Source organism: Manis pentadactyla, chromosome 2 (assembly GCF_030020395.1).
Source record: "Manis pentadactyla isolate mManPen7 chromosome 2, mManPen7.hap1, whole genome shotgun sequence".
In the NCBI taxonomy this organism is placed as follows: domain Eukaryota; kingdom Metazoa; phylum Chordata; class Mammalia; order Pholidota; family Manidae; genus Manis; species Manis pentadactyla.
Genome location: NC_080020.1, coordinates 179,756,721 through 179,777,650, shown reverse-complemented (window position 1 = coordinate 179,777,650; position 20,930 = coordinate 179,756,721). Strand labels below are relative to the sequence as shown.

At 38.4% G+C, this 20,930-nt stretch overlaps 1 protein-coding gene across 3 annotated transcripts in view; it reads left to right on the top strand.

The window, feature by feature from the left end:
- The window catches only part of MEIS1 (Meis homeobox 1), a 127,622-nt gene that overhangs the window by 11,606 nt on the left and 95,086 nt on the right, over window positions 1-20,930 (top strand). For all 3 annotated transcript variants that reach the window (XM_036920731.2, XM_036920732.2, XM_057497135.1), the window contains exon 7: window positions 16,896-17,007. In XM_036920731.2, coding sequence (XP_036776626.1) covers window positions 16,896-17,007 — 112 coding nt within the window. The remainder of the gene's footprint in view (window positions 1-16,895; window positions 17,008-20,930) is intronic.

The following is a 20,930-nucleotide window of genomic DNA, read 5'->3' as shown; positions in this document are numbered from 1 at the left end:
ACCAGAAAGCTGTGCATACTAGGCAGGTTAAATGCCAAGTGCTGGTGAACTCCCGGGGGAGGGGGTTGGCTGCTGGGGCTGTTGGGGGCCCATGCTGCATGGAGACTTCGAGGCCTCCGAGCCTCGGGGATCCGGGGCAGCCCTGATCTTTGGTTCCCAAGTGGGCCAGGGAATCCTGGTGGAGATGGTTTTGTTTTAAAAGTCCAGAATGTTGTTTCTAAAGCATAGTTTAAGTTAAAATTCTTAAAACTGAACTTGGACTTGACTGAAAACATGCTACCCCTGCAAAGTAGGGTGGAGATGCACCCTGGGGAGACTTAAGCTTTCTCTTTGGGGGAGGTGTTAGGGTAAGGGATGGTGAGGGGAGAATGAGGAACAGCCTAACGTCCTTGATAAATGGGATCTGCTGCTTCAGGGGAAAAAAGATGAGGTCTTTGGATATTTACTAATAGTAGAAATGCAGGCAAATTAATTTTCATGCAGTAAAAAAACTGGACACCAACAGCCAGACACAGGAAAAGGTCCCTTTGTCAGGTAGTTTGTTTCTAAATGCTTACACATGGTCACATCTTATTTAAATAGTAAACACTTCATAGGGTCCCTCTTAATGCCTTAACCCTGGAACCTCGCAGTCCACAGGCCTTGCAAGAGATGGGGTCTTAGAATAATCTAACTTTACTTTTGGTGGTTGTTGTGGGTCATGTGGTGTGCTCTTAATTCCTTTTTTGAAATATGTCAAAGGGAAATTATGGCAAGATTCTCCGTAATGATTAAATAATAAGGTGTTGACTGCTTGTCACTACACTGGCTAATTGGGATGTTCATTCTAGGCCCTTTATTGCTTAGTATCCTCTGAATTAGAAGTTAGTTGTTTACCAGGTGTGTTTTTATTGTTACTTTCTGATGGGCTTTTAGTGTGTCTCTATGTGTGAATTTCAGAGTAGGGATGTATTGATTCTTAAAAGGGACTTTTAAAAAAAATTTTTGAGCACAAATACCCGGTATATACAGATAGATTGAGATCAATTACATCGTTGAATATCTCGAAGTCTAAATGCTAATACTATAGAAGTTAAGAAGTTACCCCTTTTTCTTAGCTTTCTCTCTCTCAGTGAAAGTCCCCAGTGCAAGTTCCATGGTTAATGGAAAGCAATGATACTAATGTTACTTTGTACGAAGTAAAGCCCCGTAACAGTAACTATTGTTCAGTGATTTCACTAGCTCTGTGGCAATAGGTCACTCAAAGAGCAATCCCTCTCCCTCCAGAATGACTCCATTGCTTATGATTTGGAAATTACATATAGAGTGGTTGTGTATACTCTTGCTATCAGTCCTATCTTAGAGATTTTTATTAGAAAACATGGAGAAGCTTAAATAGCAGAGGAAAAAGAGAAGGATGAAAAAAAGGATTAAAATATGGGCCCTGCTTTCAAAAAATGTCATGCTATAATTGCCAAACTTTGAAAATAAACAAATTTTAAATCATTATGTTTTCAAACACTTGTATGTTTGAACATTAAAATGTTTGTCATAGTCCAGAAGATTTAAAACACAGCTGTTGCTGGGGGACAGAAGGAAAATTATGCAGTAAAACTCCATAGTCTTTAAAAACAAAGACTATTTGTGGTCCCATGGTAGAAACTTAGGCTTATTAGGTCAAGCAGATAAGCTGAAGTATTACCATGAGGAGACTATTGTAAAACTAGCTTACCTTCCCTCGGAGGTAGAGTTCAAGAAACTGTAAAGAATGCATAACAAGTTATATATTAAGACACTTGTCATAAATTCAAATATCATCAACATGAATTCAAATGAAGTATTTCTGTATTGGTAATGTTATGCTTTTTATTGTAATAACAATATTTTCTTATGAAATGTAAATATACCAAACAAATGTTAAATGCTAAAGTTTTAATAAATGATCATTTAATCATCAAACACAACCAAACTATGTATACAGAAATTTTTAAAGGAAAGTCGGCTTACAGCCTGATTCCTATAGGGACTAGCAGGGAAAGGATCAAAAAATGAACACAAAGTTTAAGACTTCCTCTAAGAAGGTCTATAATTCAACATTATTTGACTGGACTGTCAGGGAAATAGTTGAAGGATAGTAAACTGATACCATTCTCGGTCATTTTTGTTACACAGTCTTAAATGTTTGCAACTGTAGCATTTTATATGGCCTTTTTTGGATTATGATATCTGTCATATTTATATCAAAGTAGCACTTGAATTTATGTTATAATTGAAACAAAAATGCCATTTCTCTTGAGTGCAAAAATTAGTTTAATATATAGAAATTACATCAAAACTATGGAAAAATATTCTTTTACAAATAAACAAAAATAGAATACATGTGACACAGTGAATCTGACAATTTTGCAGATGTTAGACTTTAAGATTTTCAAAATCCTAAGTTAAACAACATTGCTGTAAATCACATAGGGCTTGGGGTCCTTACCCAGCAGGAAACATCAGGATATACCTGTTTACAAAGTTAAGGTCTAAAATACAGTTCCCAATTTGAATTTAATAATAATTTCAAATATTGACTTTGGGGATCAAGTAAAAGTTTGGTATTTTACTATCCTTAGTGATTGTGAATAAACCTTCATGTATAAAATCAGTTTTGAAAATTCAAGCAGTCATCGATACGTAGTGTAAAAGATAAAATGACTTCCTCACTGTATTCTTAATTTAATGTGCCATGATTTCAGGATTATAGGAATTCAGGAAAGCTTTTTGGAATTTTAAACAGTCTCTCTAGAAAGTTTGGGCAATTTCTGGATTTCCCACACTTATGAATTTGACATTTTAATAAGCGGTGTAAAGGATACCATGTGAAATAAGCGGGAATATATTCATTTAAATATTTGTCACTAGAATCCAATTTCAATCAACTTAATGCATTTTTGTGTGCAGAATTAAAGCAGTTGGCAACACTTTATTAGACTCTCTCTGAACAATCTTTTTCCAAATAGCATTTCTTTATCTAGGAAATCTGTTCTTGGTAAAAGAAAATATGAAAGGCAAATGTTTTGAAATTATTTTATATTCTGGACTTCTTAGCTCAGAATTCCTAAAATTGACTAAAACATAAAGAGTTTATTCTTGGGTGAAAAGAGGTTATTTCTACATTTATTGAATTATACACCTGTTGTTTATTGGTATCATGAATATATACAGTTAAATGCAAATTATAGCCAGAACGAAGTCATTAACTCTCTTTAAGATATGCAACAACCATGCTGTGGCTTTTACCTTAAATACGTACCACAGAACATGGCATAAACTAATAGAGGATGAATAAGTTGTGAAAATAAATTTTACATTATTTATAATTCTCAAAAATATATTTCTAAAACTGATTCTTCCCTTGAGACTTTTGATGACTCCATTTACAATATATCAGTTATATAATCTTGGGGTAAAGAACCTTGAATATGAAATGTTATGGTTAAAAAACTTAAGATATTTTTCCATAGAAAGGAAATGCTGTTACTGTTAATAAGTTTACTAAGTAATACTTTTAAAATCGCTGTAACATTCTAAGAGTTTAAGAAATTCAAATAACCTTTTAGAGTCTTGCTACTTTTTTTCATTTTAACACAACACAAGTCTTACACTGTACAATGGATTTAACCATACATTGTTTTGATTCATTTGGAAGATAGTAGTAAGTAAATAATTAACATTTTAAGTGATATTACAATTATTCCCTGACAACATAGGCAAATTTGGAATTAATTGTCGCTGCTGAATTCCCATTTCTGTAGATTCTTCATTACACTGTAAAACGCAACACGGGAGCATGTGTATTATTCATTAGTTGTAAATATCTGGGTTGTTGGTTATTGTTTAGCAAGGCAGAACTATAGTTTTTTTCTTTTCCTGATCACTTCTTTTCTACTGTTTGATAAGCCTGCTATGCCTGAGATTTGAACTTGAACCAGTTTGCTAGATCTTATGTCTCTCTTTGAGTACCTATGGGTTATTACCCACACGTAGGTTTATTTTCCTGAGAAGATGAAAGATGTTACTCACTTTAGAACAGGAATGAGTAGAGACCAAGTCATCAAATATTCCCGACCTGTGCATTACAATTAGGTGAAAAACTGAATACTGTAATTTTTGTTTGCCTTCCCTAGAGCTATGAATACTTGATATAAAGATTCATATCAGCCCCTTTGTGTTCTTCCTTTATAGGCCTAAATATTTATTTTCAGTGACTGTATTCTTAACTGATAGTCCATATTTGGTCCCAGACCTCCATGATTTGCATTTTATTCTGCATTTGCATTCACATTATGTTCCATAGAAACTCTTTAAAATGAAGTGTGTTTATTACTATTATGAAACTCTGGAAAATGAAGTTTATAATGAAGTCGACATCATCAAAAGGACAATGAAGGGAGCAATTTCATGTAAACCCAGAGTTTTCTTATCCCATCCCAACTTGTAAAAGGCTTATCTCTCTTCTTTTAAAAAATATTAAAAGCTGAATGAATAAGAATTTCTTGACAATAAAATTCTCTTAATATCTCCATACCTATTTGGAACTATTTTCCAACATTAACTTAATATGTTAGACAAGCTATAATTAACCATGACCTATAGTGTTTTCTGTTTTTCAGAGATTATTCCTTAGCAATTTGAAAACTTAATTTCCAACTAAATGGTATCCAATGCCTGAGGTTCTAAAAGAATACTTACACTGTTTACAAGAGGTAGAAATAGCTTGTGTGTCTCTGGGCCTTCACAAGAGACATACTCTGGCGGTTGGGACTGACAATTTTTATAATGTAAATTCCTAGCAAGCTTACTAGTACAGGTGGGCTGGTTTGGGATTTCTTTGAAACGTAGCTCCCCTTTCTATTCACTGCAATGTTATTCACATGGGAGGAAAAAAGAAACAACATTATTCCATGAGACAAAATCTCATATGTGACACTTTAAATCTGGTTATTCTGTTGATCATGAAAACCAATAGTGCAGAGAGAAATTAAAAATCGCAGCAAATAGGTAAGATGCTACTAGCTATAATGCTACAATCAAAGTAGAAACTTCAGCAGTAACATTAAACTGGGCACTTGGGGTTTAGTTGGAATATTTACTTGAAAGTTCCCACCAGATCTGGAATTGTGAAAGAATCCATGCTTCAGAATATTTTAGTGTCCATGCTTTGTGATAACTCACCATTGAACATTACTTTTATTTGAAATCGTTCATTCATAAGAGACAGACTCATGAGCGGCCACCCTGCCCTTCACTCCTGAACAGTTCAGATAAATGTATCATTTATTTATAGTCTATTGTATACATTATTTATGGAAAATATGCTATAACTCTACAGAGCATATGGAATTTATCTTTGTGAGATATAGGTGGCATCTCTATCCAAAGCTGCATAGCCCTAAGTAGATAATAAGGTTGTTCTCAGTGTCCAGATAAATATCATCTCATAGAGAGTTACTATGTGCTTATATTTGCATTTCCAGATGCAAATGCTTTTTTACATTTTAATTTTAATTGCCATAGTTTTCTTGGCTCTAGTTTCTCCCAAAGGGAATCAGGGATTTTACATTTGAATTGATCTTGGTGACAAATTAGTATGTTTAAGGGATAAAAATGATTCTGAGTAGCAGAATCATTTAACCCTTTCATTTCTGCCATCGTGCTGCTCTGTCCCTTACCATACTTGAAATTTTCTGAAGAATGTTGTCCGTGAAACTTTCACCACGTGTGTTTGGCCTATTGTTTTGCCACATTTTGGAATTTTATAAGCTGTGCTCAATAACAAAATATCAGCCTCGTTGCATCCGCACTTCCTTGCACAAAATAGAGACACACAGACTGTGCTTGTTCTATGCATATCAAGTGTATTGTGGTGTTCAAGTATTTTTTATTCTAGTAATTATTCAAAGCCAGTAACAATCTGCATTTGAGCGAGTATAAACATTTTTCTTCTGGAATTTGGAATTTGCAGCAACTCAGTTTTATTTTCCAAATTACCCTGCCATTTCAATTACGTGCATTGTTCTTCACTCTACTGTTTCGACATTCTAAAGGTTTGCTTGCCACCCGAATAGTGAGTTGTTTGAGTGTTTAATATTTATTGAGGGCATGTAAAGAACATGCCAATAGAAAAAGAGGAGAATAAAACATTAACAAATCAATTATGGTGCTTTTCTTCACTTGTAGTATACTTCTGATCTTCAAATACTCTATAACTGTTAAAATAGTATGAATAGCCTCAAGATTAATAGCCCTGGGTATGGCTGAAGAATGGCATTCTGATTAACTGGCATCTCTTAAAAAGCACATCAGCCATACAACTCAGCCTCTTGCTCCTGGAATTCATAGTTGCTTTCGGTGCTCTCTCAGTTAAGTGCCTCAAAATACAGAGAACTTGGCCATTCTTGGAACCAGAAATATGAATTAAACTTCAGGATGCTTTTTGAAAGTCTTTTCTGATGATTTTGCCCAAGATAAATAATGAAGGAAGGGGAATAATCTTCTCCCCGTGTCCAAATTTAACACTGTGTGTAAGTATAAGGATTCAAAATCCTTGAGGAATGACAGATACTTTGAAGATAAAATTTGATTGAAAATATAAAAAGCTGGAAGGGCTCCTAAAATAAAAGCACAAGCAGATTAGAAAATATGCTATTGCTGATTGTTACTGGAAATCAGTGGTAAATGTAAATTTCCACAATTCTTTTGTTCAAAGTATAATGCTATAAGGTAGTAGAATAAGACAAGAGTATGTCTTAGCTGAATTTTTTTTCCTTCTGACATCAAAATTGTAGATTTTCTGGTTTGAGAATTTAAAAGTAGAAAAGATTTCAGAAACACTTGAGAAAGAGCAATTAAATGTGCCGATTGTAACTTTTAGTTTCACACCCTTTCCATCTGGCAGTGTCCCAAGGAAGTGTATACAATTTAGAGTTAGAGCACTGGTTTCTGAATCTAGGTTCTGCTGTGAGAGGGTAAATTGCTGCACTTCCGTAAGCCTCAGTTTCATCATCTGTAACTTGGGGATAAAGAACTCACTTTTTGAATTACTGTAAACACTAAATAAGAATGTATGTAAAGCATTTAAAATAGTAAACCCTGAGTAAACAGTATATTAAATCATATTTTATCTTCTTGTATTTTGCCCAATCTTCAAAAACATGAATTTGATTTAGGGAGAAAAATTGGATAGTTGTTCATGTGTGTTATTTTATAGGCCATTTTAAAGTCATAGAGTTTAAGAAAAATATTGTTTTAGTCCTTATTGGGAAGCATCACTATTATTCTGATTTCCTCATAGTGTAAAGGGGGACTGGACACTCAGATATGTTGCTAAGATAGTACAGTGAATCAATACAGATTCACTTTTAGGTTCAACTTCAAATAACAGTTGTGTACAGCAGATCTTGTGCTAAGTACTTTTTTCCACATTTCCGAATGCAATGCTTCATAGCTAAGGTCCAGTTGCTTACAAGCTCTTAGTATCTGCTGGTTCTCAGGATACAATGTTTTCTACATTATTGGGATGTTCTTTTTGCAATGGTAGTAGCCTAGAAAATTTGTGGTTTGAAGTTGTTTTATAACATAAGACACTTTTTGAGTTTATTTTATCTCAATTTGTTTGCAGAATGAGGAACACTGAATTCTAAGTTACAAATGTAAAAGAAAACATTGGGAAAGGGATAATCTTGTAAAAGGGATTTTATAACAGGCATAGTGGCATGTAATTTACAGATTCTTCTGCCACTCCTAAATAGAAACCATGGAAAATAATCTAAATTTGATCAGAGAGGACTCATCAGATAAATGAAGTATGTTGTGAAATATTTAGGCACAAATATTTATTTAATGCCACTTAGGTAAGAGGTGTTTAAAAAATTTATTTAAACATTTGACTGAATTATGGTTCACAGGTATGATTTGAGGAGTAGAAGCATATAGAGTCATTAAAATCATTTAATATGGGAGTTTATTTTTATTAGTAGCATGCCAGGCATAATACAATGGCATAAGAAAAGGAAACATTATTGAAACATAATTAAGTACTTGTAATAAAATTCCTGTGTATGTGTAATGAGACTTTATCTTCTCTTCTGTTCCTGAGAATTTTCTCCACAACAGACTACTTAGTGGCATTTGAACATTCAGTGTACTTGAATCATTTCTAAATTACCTGTCTACTTTCTGGTTTTGAGATTTTAGTAAAACTGGTTTCCAGCTCTTGGTAACAGTTTCCCTTTTGTCTTAGTTATTCTTTTTCCCTGTAATTGTCTGAACGTAACTCCTCCATGTAGGCATCTATCTTACCTTTGGGGACTATAGTGGGCCCACCTTGGGATGGTGTTGATCCTCAATACAGTAAAAATTGGGCAAAATGTGTGGATTCCATCAGAACAGCTTTGGGAATATTTTGGGTGGAATTTTTGCATCTGTAGACTTTTTCCTTAGTGCTGTTAACTCATTTTTAATTTTGTGAATGAATTAATTCAACAATGCAGATTAGTAATGACGTGAGAGCTCAAAGTTGAGACTTAAAAGATATCAACCTTTCAGAAAGTAGGATTTAAGGAGCGCTGAGAAAGTGACCTATTGTGCTGGGCCTGAGTTTCCTACAATCCCTGCCCTGCTCCTGCCCCACAAGCCAGCCTTTGAATATTGGGAGGAGAATGAGCCATGGACATATTCAGGAGAGTAAGCAAAATATTTAAGGGCTAGTAGATTTGAAAAATGTATCTGACTGCTAAACTGCTTTAAATTTCATTGCAATGTAATTGAAACCATTAAAGTTAGTTTATCCCCATATTCTTTTGCTTTATTCCTCGTGCACATCATGGGTATAGGTTGCTGTGCGAGCACCTGTGTGCCTCCCCGTGCCTGAACCGGAGGCTTCAGTGATTCCTGGAGCACATACAATCTCCTGATATTAAACATGAAATTACTCCTTGGAGAATTTTCACCAAAGGCAAAAAAGCACAAAAATTCTCCTCTCTACATGCTTCATTACACAGAGATAGAGGATTCAATGTTTGAAAAATTACCATTTTTGTAGGTTTTATTTGTAGTGCGTGAGAACTGGGGTATAGAACTCGATTTAACAGATGCTGTCTCATCTCCACAAACTGCCCTAAACTCTGACTGTACTGTCATATACGTGTGTGTGTGTGTGTGCATTTCTTTTTAAACAATATATCAGAGTTGCTCAGTTGTTAAGATTTTGGAAATCCACTTTGTTTGATGCTGAATTAGACACACTTATGCCATGTGTAAAGATACCAGTGACACTCAAGTATGAGCACTCTACTGAGGGATAACTAGAATCATTGAGATACATTTCTAGGTTAAGGGTCCACCATGGCAAGTACAGTAGGGCTGGAGCAGGTGAGAAGAGGGAGTGGGTGGCTTGGTGAGTGCCACAGATTCTGCGAGGGGATACTGGATTTCCATGGTCTCGCCACTAATTTACCACCTGTCCTGAACCACCAAAATTACCCTTCAGGCCTCTATGAAGTGGGGCAATAAGCACATTTTATCACAGCATTAAAGATGGGCTCAACAAGGACCCTGGCAGGCCTATAGGCTTGGCAGAGGCAGGATAGTGGGGGCGGGGACAGGGAAGGAAATGAGAAAAAGGAGGAGAGTCGATGGGGAAAGTCGGAAGAAGTGTGTGAGGGAGATAACCTTTTACGGAGTGGGCCACCACCAGGGACTGCCGCAAGCACCCTAGTCTCTGCCCAGCACAACAGTCGGCTCCCACACTTTATCATCTTTCAGCCAGGCAGAGTGTGGACTCAGAAAAAGGTTCCACTTAGAGACCATTTCCAAACACATTTTAATGTGGCCCCTAGAATCTGCAGTGTGTGTGCCCACTGAAGTATTAATCTGTGAGCATCTGGTATTTCAAAACATTTAAAAGCTTAAAAGGTAAGAGGGCAGTTTACTGTGTCAAAACAAAACATACTGCTCAAACTTGTCGTGGTTAAATGAATTTTGTTTAATGGTTTCCATGGATTTGTTTGAAATCCATATAAAGAATTTTACATTATTTTTAACCTGAATTACTGGAATTTGAAGGTGGATGGACGCAACCTCAAGGGGGTGCAGTCTGAGAGGAGCAGGCTTCCCTTGGCTCTAGCAAACTGTGCGTGCTGCTAGGTGGTTGAGTGAGTTGAATGCTTCTATGGTATGTTTTGGTTATCAGGCAGATGTAAATGGGGGCCACCAAGATTTTCAAATAGGCATTTTAGCATATCAGACTTTAAATACTCATAAATAAAGACATCTCAGGATCTCCCATTTCTCATCTTCAAGTACACACAGGTAGACATGTACCCCTTTTCACAGCAGTACCCAGACCCCTTCTCTCCTCATAGCTCTGTGTGTGGATCTCTCTGATAACTTTTTCTCAGATGGTATCATTGAGAGACAGGAGGAATCATATCTGCTGATGTTATGTGCTTTTAAGGATCCTGAGAGATTCTGTGTAGACAGATGTGAAAAGTCTAGGTGAGAGAGACTAATTAGATGTGGTTGCCCTGGCAGTGTGGGCTGGAGGCATTCAGTGGTCCCATCTGCTAGCATCTTGGATGAACACAGGTGTCTGTGCATGTGTATACAGGTGTGTGCAGGTGTGGGGAGGTGAACATGTGCAACAGGGCCGTCACGTCCATTTGTGCACTCCCCTTGTGTACTGGGGATTCCGCTCATCTGGAGGGAGTGGGTTGTTCACTTCTGGAGACCAGCCAGCTCTTTCAGGCCACTAGAGAGCATTTACTAAAGAGACCCTGGTGGTTTGAAAAAGTAAATGTACTTCCCCTAGAGAAAGCTGCCTATTGATAGGTGCAGACTAACCTCAAATTTTGAACACTGAGATTATTTCATCAGTTTCTACATAGCTGTTAGCTAACATCTTCAGAGTCAAGATAATCAGGTTGTCATTTGTCCATCTTTTAAAATGGGATTGGTAGGGTAGAAATTTTGAAGAGAAAAACTCCCCTCCACTCTTTTTGGTGAAAAAAACCCAAGCAATTCTGGCATCATACTGATGTGATGAATAACCGAGTGAGAAGACACGTCAAAGTGCTTTATATACTGTAAAGTGATTTATAAATATTGGATCTCAAATTAAACTTGATAGGGTGGGGAGGAGCAAACCACTGTAAAATCATGTTATTTGAAGGTGAAAATAAGATCAGTTTGCATTCCCTGAGTACACACCAGCTGGGAGATAGCCGAAGGCATACCAAGCTTGTACACAGGGCCAGCCCTGATTAACCATTCTTTCCAGAAGGTCTATAAACTGAATACACCTGTATGAAGATATTTTGGGGTTGACTAGATAACCCATATTGTTACATTAAAAACTATAGTAGCTGTCACTTAATGAGTGCTTGCTGAATGCCTGGATTTGCCTATGTTAGGTCTATAGAGGAGTATATTTTATCACCATTTACAGATTAGCACATTAAGAGTTAGGGAGGTTGTGATTGTCTAAGCCATGTAAGTGGTACAGCCAGATTTCAAACTGAGATGCATTTGGCTTCAAATGTCCTTTCTTTTGTGTTATATTGCACCCAAGTATTAGTATGTATTTTTTATAGTGGTGTGTGTTTGTGTGAATCCAAGTGTGTAGATCATTTTAAATTGTGCAAGTCTTTTTTAGTTGTTTTATGATATTTAATATAGGAGATCACCGTGTCAGGTGACAGTTTAACACAGAGACTGTATGTATCACTGAAGTTACTGCTTCATTCAAAAGCATATTTGCATCTAATGTGGTACAGACATTTTCCTAGGATGAAGGATATAAGGATAAATAAGATATAGTCCAGGATTTTAGAACATTCACAGTGTAGAACTGTAGAAAAGCACAACAGGTCATCACAAAACAATATGAGAGTGAAATGGCAGAGGTGTTGATGAGGTGTTCTAAGTGCTCGGGGTGGAGCTTCACTCGTTCATGGGGGATGTGTGTGTGTGTGGGCACAGACATGCGTGCATGTGCATGTGCATCTTGGAGGCTTCCAGAGGAGGTGACATCCGAGCTGTGACTTAATTAGCAAGTAGGAGGTAATCAGAGGCTGGGGCCAGGCAGGGCAGAGCAAGGCATTCCAGGCAGGGTGGGGAAGGACGAGGTAGATCTGGAGGAGCAAGCAGACCATATCTCTAAGAAATCACAAACTGGAGCAAAAGTAACAAGGGGTGGAATGGTCCTTAGGGGGTAGATTATAAAGGGCTTTGGATACCAGGCTAAGGACTGGATTATATTTTTTACATTCAACAAACATGTACTGAATGCCAGCCAAGTGTTCAACATTATGCAAGATGCAATGGTTAGCAAAACTGACACCTGTTCCTGTACTCATGGAGTTTATATTCCAGTGGCATATAAACTGGAATATAACACTTTTAAAGAGTTAAGGCTAGGGAGTGATTTGAATTGAGCTCTTTAAAACTGGGAGGGCCTTAACAAGAATAGCAATCACTATGGTGAAAAATGGGAGATTATTTGAGAACTATTTGGGGGCAAAAATGGACAAGACTTGATGGCTGATTGGATGGGCAGATGCTATGAGAGAGGGGAGGGTGTCCTGGGTTGGTCTTTGGCTTATACCAAGGATGGGTTGGATTTGCTTACTAGGATCAGAACAAAGAAGAAGGGGCATGAGATTTGGTGGGGAGATGCTGAGTTTGGCTTTGGTCTGAGTAAGGTGGACATCTTTGCATAGAGATGGTTTAGTAGGCAGTTGGGCACAGAAGTCTAAAGGCCAAAGAGGAGATCCAGAGGCACAAAATTCATAGCAAGTGGGTGATAACCCAAATCACAGCAGTGAAAGGAATTGTCTTAGAAAACATAAGCAGTCAAAATACGTCCAAAATTAAGATTATGATGCAAAAAAGATCCACGAAGGAGAGACGGAAAAAGGTCGCCAATAGATAGCTTTATTCAGGAGAAAGGGTAGTATGGGAAGTTTTCAGTCTGTTGGAATATTGATAGAACATCAATGAATAAATGATTCAGGCTAGTTCACTAAGCATTGACTGAGGGCTGATTATGCACCATACATTGTGCTGAGCCAGGAGAGAACAAGGCAGATATCATCCTTGCCCTGGAGGAGCCTGTAGTCAAGGAGGTCATCACTTCTATTTCACTACAGATACCAGCACAATTGCTTTGTAAATAAAAAATATCACTTGATGAATTTTAGCCTATCATCATGAAAATATCTTATTTTCAAGCAATCTTAAAAATGATAAATAGAATGGGAGTGTTCAAGCTGTTGAAGAGAGAAAACATGGGGAGAATCATAGGCTTGCTTCACATATTTAAAATGGCTATCTCTTGGGCCCAGAACTAGACAAAACATGAGTGGAAATTAAAGGAGAATAAAATAGGCTTATATATTATGTGGCATATGTATATATTGACCAAGAACTTTCTGATGGAGTAAAGCCTCTAACTCACTGCCTCCATTAATGACAAATGAAATCATGTTTGGAGGGCCACGGACTCTCAGTGTGGAATTAGAGTGTAGAGTGTAGGTCTCTTCAGCCCTAGTTTTTCCATCTAGCCCTGTGACTGTCTCCTGGACCACTAGTTTTCAAAATTTTAAAGAATCATATATTCCTTTGAGAATCTGATGAAAGTTATGGACACTATCCCTTGGGAGGAAGGGGGAAATGCAAGTATGTATATAAGCACAATTATTGTTAAAATAAGAACTCCCTGAAGTCTTCTATAGGAGGTGCATGGACTTTAGGTTAGGACCTCTTGTCTTAGTGGATTTCCAATAGATGAGAACATAGGCATTGCTTACTCTGAAATTATATACACTGAAGAAAAAAGCCTCTTTGGGACTTAATTTAGAGCCATGACTAAGGCTGGCTATACATCTAATGCAGTGCATCATTGATTTTATTCTGTCAGCCTTACTTTACAAGTGGCCCCAAGCAACTCACAGCTTCACAGATATATGTACATAATCATATGCACATATTTTATTTTTAAAATACTAATGATGTTGTTTGGTGTAACCACATATAGTCACAAAGATGTGTTATTGTAACAGATTCCCTGGTAGATGGATTTGGGGGGAGTCCTTTCAGATTAGAGCTGTCTTACATATTTCTACTGGAAGAGTTCATGAGCTATTTCTGATACTTAGACTTTAATCATGCTTAATGAACTGAACTAAACATAATTCTTTTTCTGTTTTGGTAACCTTGTGGGTTTCTCCTAATGCTCAGTTTTGTATGATTACACCATTCTTGAAATGCTAATAACCCAAAATGCTAATTCAAGAGAGGACCACAAAAGTTAGATTTCATTTCAGAGGAGTGCATTCAGTATGCACAGGCCTTTCCAGAAGAGCAAGGCTGTGGGAAGAGTGATATTAGGTGGAAAATATTGGTTCCTACCTTTGGTGAACACACAAATTTAAACATATAGGTTGCACAAAATTTGGATAAACTGAGGTGGAATCCAACATTTCTTGCATGAATGCCTGTATAATGTGGTGATAGCTGTGAGAAAAGAGGAGCCCAGCATCTAAGACCCAACACAATGAAAATGCAATGAATCGGAATGCCTCACAGATCATAGCGGAATCAGAATTTCCAGCAAGGAAAATCTTTTCATGGTGAATTAAGTGGTGGATGAAGAAAAATGGTGATGAAAAAAGGTATGCACAGATCACAAACACTGAGCTCAGGGCTCACTGCTGAAGATTTAAGAACCTTAGCTAAAGCTATGCAGAATAGAATGTGGAAAATTGAATTTACTAAACAATTAAGCATTGAATTAATCTACATCCTGCACAGTAGACAAGTGGGGGAGGGAGCAGAGCAGAGCTGAATAAATCAGTGGAGCTCATTAAAAGATAGTGAATATATCAGGTCTGTTGTAGCATAAAGGAGGACAGTTTCCTGTATAACATGGAATAATTCTTTGGTTCTAAGTCACCTTTCTGGAGTCCTAGTCTTAATCAGATTAACAAACATGCTTCTGATGAGGTCCGTCAGTTGCCCTGTATTTTAGCTTGTTATTGCTAGCTTTTCTATTAATTACAAGTCAGATCACCAGTCAACAATAGTAGTGAGGGACAACATAAATAAAATGAGAGTGCCCAGGAGATGTCACTCGGAGGATCTCATGCATCCTGAAACTCCCACGGGCTCCTGCAGCCTCCCACATGCTTTGCCAGTCTTTTGTTCAATTACAGTTAATGCAATAGTTTGCCATTTTCTCCTTCTAATTATATTTTCAAGTGGGATTTGTAGCACATAGAAAAACATCCTTTTACATGTCGAGGCACCGGGGTTTTGTGCCTGGCATTGTCTGTCCCCTGGGTGCTGTACCATTCTTTCTGCAGAGCTCTGAATAAACAAGTCCCCCTTTTAGAGCTGCAGTTGTACAAACTGAAAATTTATGCATTAACTGTTTGCATTCTGTGCATGTGTTCCAGATTACTTCTTATGGCATTCTCCTGGTATGGTGCAGAAATGCGTGTTTGTCAAAAGCTCTTCTTTTACAGTCCACATATCTTTCAATCATGGAATCAGCATAATAGTTAGCGCTTTTTTGAGAATATGCATAATGGTTGAGTCAAACATACAAGGGGCATAGCTTTCTGTGACTTTACTTAATGTTTCAGGCTATGTTCATCTTCGGCCAAGCTTATAGAGTGGGTGGCAGGCAGGCATCCTTTTGAGGAACAGCACATCTTTTCCTTGGTTCTTATATGGCACATCTCTGGGACAGGACCCTTCCTGTTCTCTCCCTGGGTATTGGAAACATTGTGATCTCCTCAGCCCTTCTTATCATCACTGGGATATGGAAATCCTTTTCAAGAAGTAAGCAAAGAGCACTTTGACATTGCTAGGTGTATTTAAAATGTTGGGAGGGTCAGTATACTTTACTACTACATAGTCAGGAACCATGTAATTCTGGGTCTGAAGTGATGTGGACATATTTTACATACAAGATCATCCTGCTTTCTTGCTAATAATCTTGAAGACAAACATCACTTCCTAGCCAAGAACCAGTTCTCTATTTTGCACCATTCCTACTGTGAAGGATGACCAGTGACTCATAAGGCTGTTTTTGAAGGCTAGTACTAAAAGCTAATTAAAATCTTTTCTGCTGATAAAGGGAGATTTGGGAGAAGTGTTACCATGATTGTTTTCCCCAAGAATTGAATTTACTGCCAATTTTTCCTATCTGAATGTTACTTTCAAATGCACCCAGTGATAAGAAGCAACATCTGTTTTCCGTTCAATAGTACAAGAAGCTCGGCATGGGGCTGAGTGTACACAGTCCATGTGAATCTATTGTTGTTCTCAATTCTTTTTTGTCCCTGTGCCTGGTCCATTTGCCATGTGCCATCCGGCAAACAGCTGACACATTCTAGCTATTATGGACCCCAGCCTAATTGTGAGGTCTTAGAGGCTCTGCCATGTTCATCTTCCAGGATGAATTGGAGGCCTCTGTAAATCTCAGTGTTATAGACCACCGCTCTAACTTTGCATTTTCAGAGTAGCAGACTTTTGATACACAGGGTCTGTTGATGTTAAAAATACAGTCAGAACCAAGTGGCAGCATTTTTTCCCTTCTTTGCATGGAATGTTTTTGTTTTCCTTGGTAATAAAGCATGCAATTACTTCTAGAATAACTATTTGTAGATATTATTTTAGCGTAGAAGCAGACATTGGCAAATCTTAAATGTGCCAGTATAGCCTTGAGCTGGTACGGTTTGTGAAGGGGGACGGGGAAGATGACATGGTTGTCCGCTTTGGCCTCCCACCGCATTGTCGTCGTGCGACGGGATCCTACCGGACCGGCGTTAACAGACCGCTCGATCTGGTGGTTTGTGTCCCCGCAGCCCTCTTGGAGCAGAGATCATGATGACACGGCATCTACCCGCTCAGGAGGAACCCCGGGCCCTTCCAGCGGCGGCCACACATCGCACAGTGGGGACAACAGCAGTGAGCAAGGTAGGGGAGGTGTTCTTATTCTCTTTTGCTACTTGTTTCATTTCTCAGGGTTGAAAACTCAGATATTCCTAGTTAGTGACTATCTGTACCATTTTTCCTGGACCATAAACCTCATATGATATGAGAATCAGCTCATTTTATTTTATTCCCCTCTTTTCTTCACCTATGCCATTCCAGCTGCCTGACTGCCTGTCACCTGGCCACCTCCATAAAGCAGGGGTAGTGCGTTCACTGAGGGCGAGATGAGAGGAGTAGATTAGAAGTTTGAATGTGTGTAAATAGTATGTCACTGATACCCTGCTATACACATTTGAAGCATTGTTATTACTCACCTTTAGAGGCTTTTCAAGAGATCATGAAGAAACACCTACCAGGATCCCAAGTTAGTAATGTCTTGAGATGCTTGGAAGGCAGTGGGCCTTTCAGAGACCCACGTGGGGCTTCCCTTTCCATTGGGTTGAAGCCATTTTTCTGGATTTCCTTATCCTAATCTCTTAAGTGTTTGACTTCGTTGCAAAGTCAGACTAAGGTAGTTAGGAAGAAGTGGAAAGAAACCAGATCAATTTAATTTGTGTTGTTCTTTGAATGCACACCCCTGTGTATTTGGGTGTACATGGATATGCATGTCTGCCTATAACTAGCAGGAACTAAAGTTTAAACATAAAGTTAATTTTTAGAAAAATGGTGAATGAGTATTCAGATGTCTTATACTGCTTTTGGTGAGACTGACTGCAGTGGATTTTGTGTTTAGTGAATGCAACCAAAGTTTACAAGAGTATTCTCTATCTGAATATAAAAAGATGACTTTACTGCAGTTGACTCTGAGCCCACAGAAGGTGCACACTTTGTACTCTGGTTTTAAGGATCGTGTTTCATTGGAGTGCTGTTAAACAAGAAAAGAACTGGGCTATGCCAATTAGAATTGCAAAGTCTAAAATGAATTTAACATGATTAATTTGAAAACAAAAACAGGGAACTTATTTTTGAAGGCCCATGGATGCTATTTGGACTGGGAATAGGTTGTAGATGTAGAATTTTAAGCTTCTGGGGTATTTTACTGTTCAAAGAAAAGTTGCTGACTTTATCACAACAGTAAGTCTAGTAAAAGTGGAGCCCAGAATAGTAAACTGGTTCAGAGCTGAGGTAGAAACAGGTAACCTCTGGCCTCTGGTTTTTACTGGAAAATGATATGCAGCATAAACCCACAGGGCCTTTTTTTCTCTCAGGTGTATGTATGGATATGTTATGGTGTAGTTAAGGAGATAGCAGCACTTTCAGTATAAAGCCCTACTTTCAGAATTCAACTTATCCCCTGTGCTTTCAAAATAGTGTAAATGGAATCTAAATTCTTTTTCCTGCACTCCAGAATATTGCTACAGTGTTTTGTTTATTCGTTTGTTTGTTTTCCATTTCTTGCTCTTTGAAAAATACATCATCCAGGCACAGGTAGGCTGGTCAGCTGCTGCTCTGAAGGCTGGCAAGCTGCCACAGTGCACCTGAATTTAAAATCGGAGCATCCAGGTTTTCTCAAAACGATCTGATAAAAAGATTTTCAGAGGACAAATACCCCATCCCAGGTCTTCCCCTCTGACATGTCATAGCAAGGAACTAGGGATTTTGCATGTTTCTTTTTCCTTCCACAAGTGTTCTCCAAAGGCCACTTTAATAATGAATTTGATTGTGACCAGGGGTTATGTATCTTTCACATTACCAGAGTTTTCTACTCACGTCATTTCTCTTTGTATTTTTAAAGTCACCACCTAGCTTTTGTGTTTAAGCATTTTCACAAAAAGTATCTGATCTGAATGATCTCAGCTGAACCTTTCTAAAAACAGTCCTGGGTGGTAGATAAAACAGGGCTGGCCCCATTTGATAGATGGGGAAAGCAAGGCATGGATGCATGGAGCCAATTGTGGGGCCCCTTGTGTATTATCAGACCTAACATTTCAATTTCCCCGTTATTTATATAAGAGTCTTCTCATCCTACCTGCTTTCCCCAGCTCCCCTTCAAAGAATTAAAGACAGTTGCTTCCACTGAGTTCAAGCAGAAGTGTTCTGAGCTGATTTCCCCCTCCCCACCCCAAACTGTCCAGCAGAGGTAACAGGGGCCACTTTTTCAGCCGTCCCTGCCCTTCCCTGTGGCTCTCCTTGGCAGAGTGATTTATTCCTTACTAAATGCAGAATGATATCTGGAGGTAGTGCTGCAACAACTCAGGTGCATTCCCCTGCCAGCCATGACCCTTGCAAAGCTTCTTCTCACGCCTGAGTCCTGCAGAGCTGGGTCCTTGTGCAGCCTTCAGATTAACTGTGCATGGTGCCTTTTCCATGTTTTCCCTGTCTGCCTTTTCTGGCAGGCATGGATGTGTAAGCTGTGCCAACATTTGGCCTGTAGTGCATGTCCTAAATAGTTATTTACACAGTTTGAGTCCATTTTAGTCAACTGGGTAAATAACAGCCCTCTTCAAAAGATTTATAAATCCATAAATATGTCTTTATACATACCCAATAGACAGAAATAACTCAATCTGTCAAGAACATATCCAAAGAGGTGTTTCCCCCACAGACAGGAGTAATACATATTTAAAATTTTTCTCTACTATATTATTTGTACCCTGTTTCCTTTTTCTCATTCCTTTTCATTTTTCACCACTTCATTATGGCACCTATGGAACAAAAAAAAGAAAGAAGTTCCCTAGGCTTTGGCCCTCTGGTAAATAACCCTATCTGCCATGCAATGTAGGCATACAACTGGCTCTATCTCAACTGAGTCCTGTTCTTCTGGACTTTCAAAGTAGATAAAATGAAATAAGTCATCCAGGGAATTTGTCAAGTTCCAACAGACTTCCAAGCACAGTAACAATTCCTAGTTAGAGTCCCAGCAGTTTGGGAGATTTTAAGCACCTGCTAATTTGCCAAATTAGTGGCTGTTACGATTGATGGAATAGTTTTAGTCCAGCTTTTTACCTAAGCAAAAAAGAAAAATACAAAATCCAATCCCTAGCATTCTAAAGAGAGTATACTTAAGGTATGCAATTAAGAAAATACCAAGGATATTATTCTTCAGGGATTTAATGTTTCTTCATAACTTACATAATATATATCCCCAACTCAAATTATTTATCATGGCCAAGTCTTCTTATGACATCTACTTTCATTTACTCTTAACACTTGCAGCACCTTGAAGGAAACTGATTCTTTAATAGGGAAGCTCCTTGCAATTGGCATTTAAAAGGAAGATCTACCATCTGTCTTGGGTTGGGGGTTTCTGCTGCTGTGGGTATGCCATTGATTTTGTTTATTCTTTAAATTCCTCAAAGCACTTCCAAAGAAGTGGGACTGGATTCTTATTTTATCCCAGTCTCTCACTTGCTCTTTTCCCACTGAAGTGAGTAACTGTCAGTCAGCTCTAGGATCTCCGTTTCTTGGCTTTGCTACTGCTTCAGGATGGGGGGTTTTCAGGACCCCCACGCAGAGTCCGTCAGATGTGGTACACATTGGCAGACACTTGCCCTTGGCTTGGGCTGCCCCACTGGCATCATCAGCATCCGCTCTAGGAAGCACGTGACTTGGAGCTGGAGAACACCAAGGAAGTCTGTGCCTTTCCCCACCAGGCCCGTCCTCCTCCCAGGAGGGCTGAGGCCGCCACTCTATGCCTCAGAGCAGCCGGGGCTATGACTGCCTGTGGGCTGAGTCCGAGCACGTCCTCCTTTGGGGTTTTTAGTCAAGAGAGATGAGTATATGACAGTAGTAAATAATAAAATAAATACTAAGGGCTGCCATTCAGTGTAGATGCCTCCATCCTCACTTCATAAAGGAAGTCACTGAGGGTCGGAAAGGCCCAGAGACTTGCCCTATTGGCCGGTGGTAGAATCAGGACTTAAACCGATACAGTGTCACTGCAGAGCCCACGCTCCTAGCTCCAG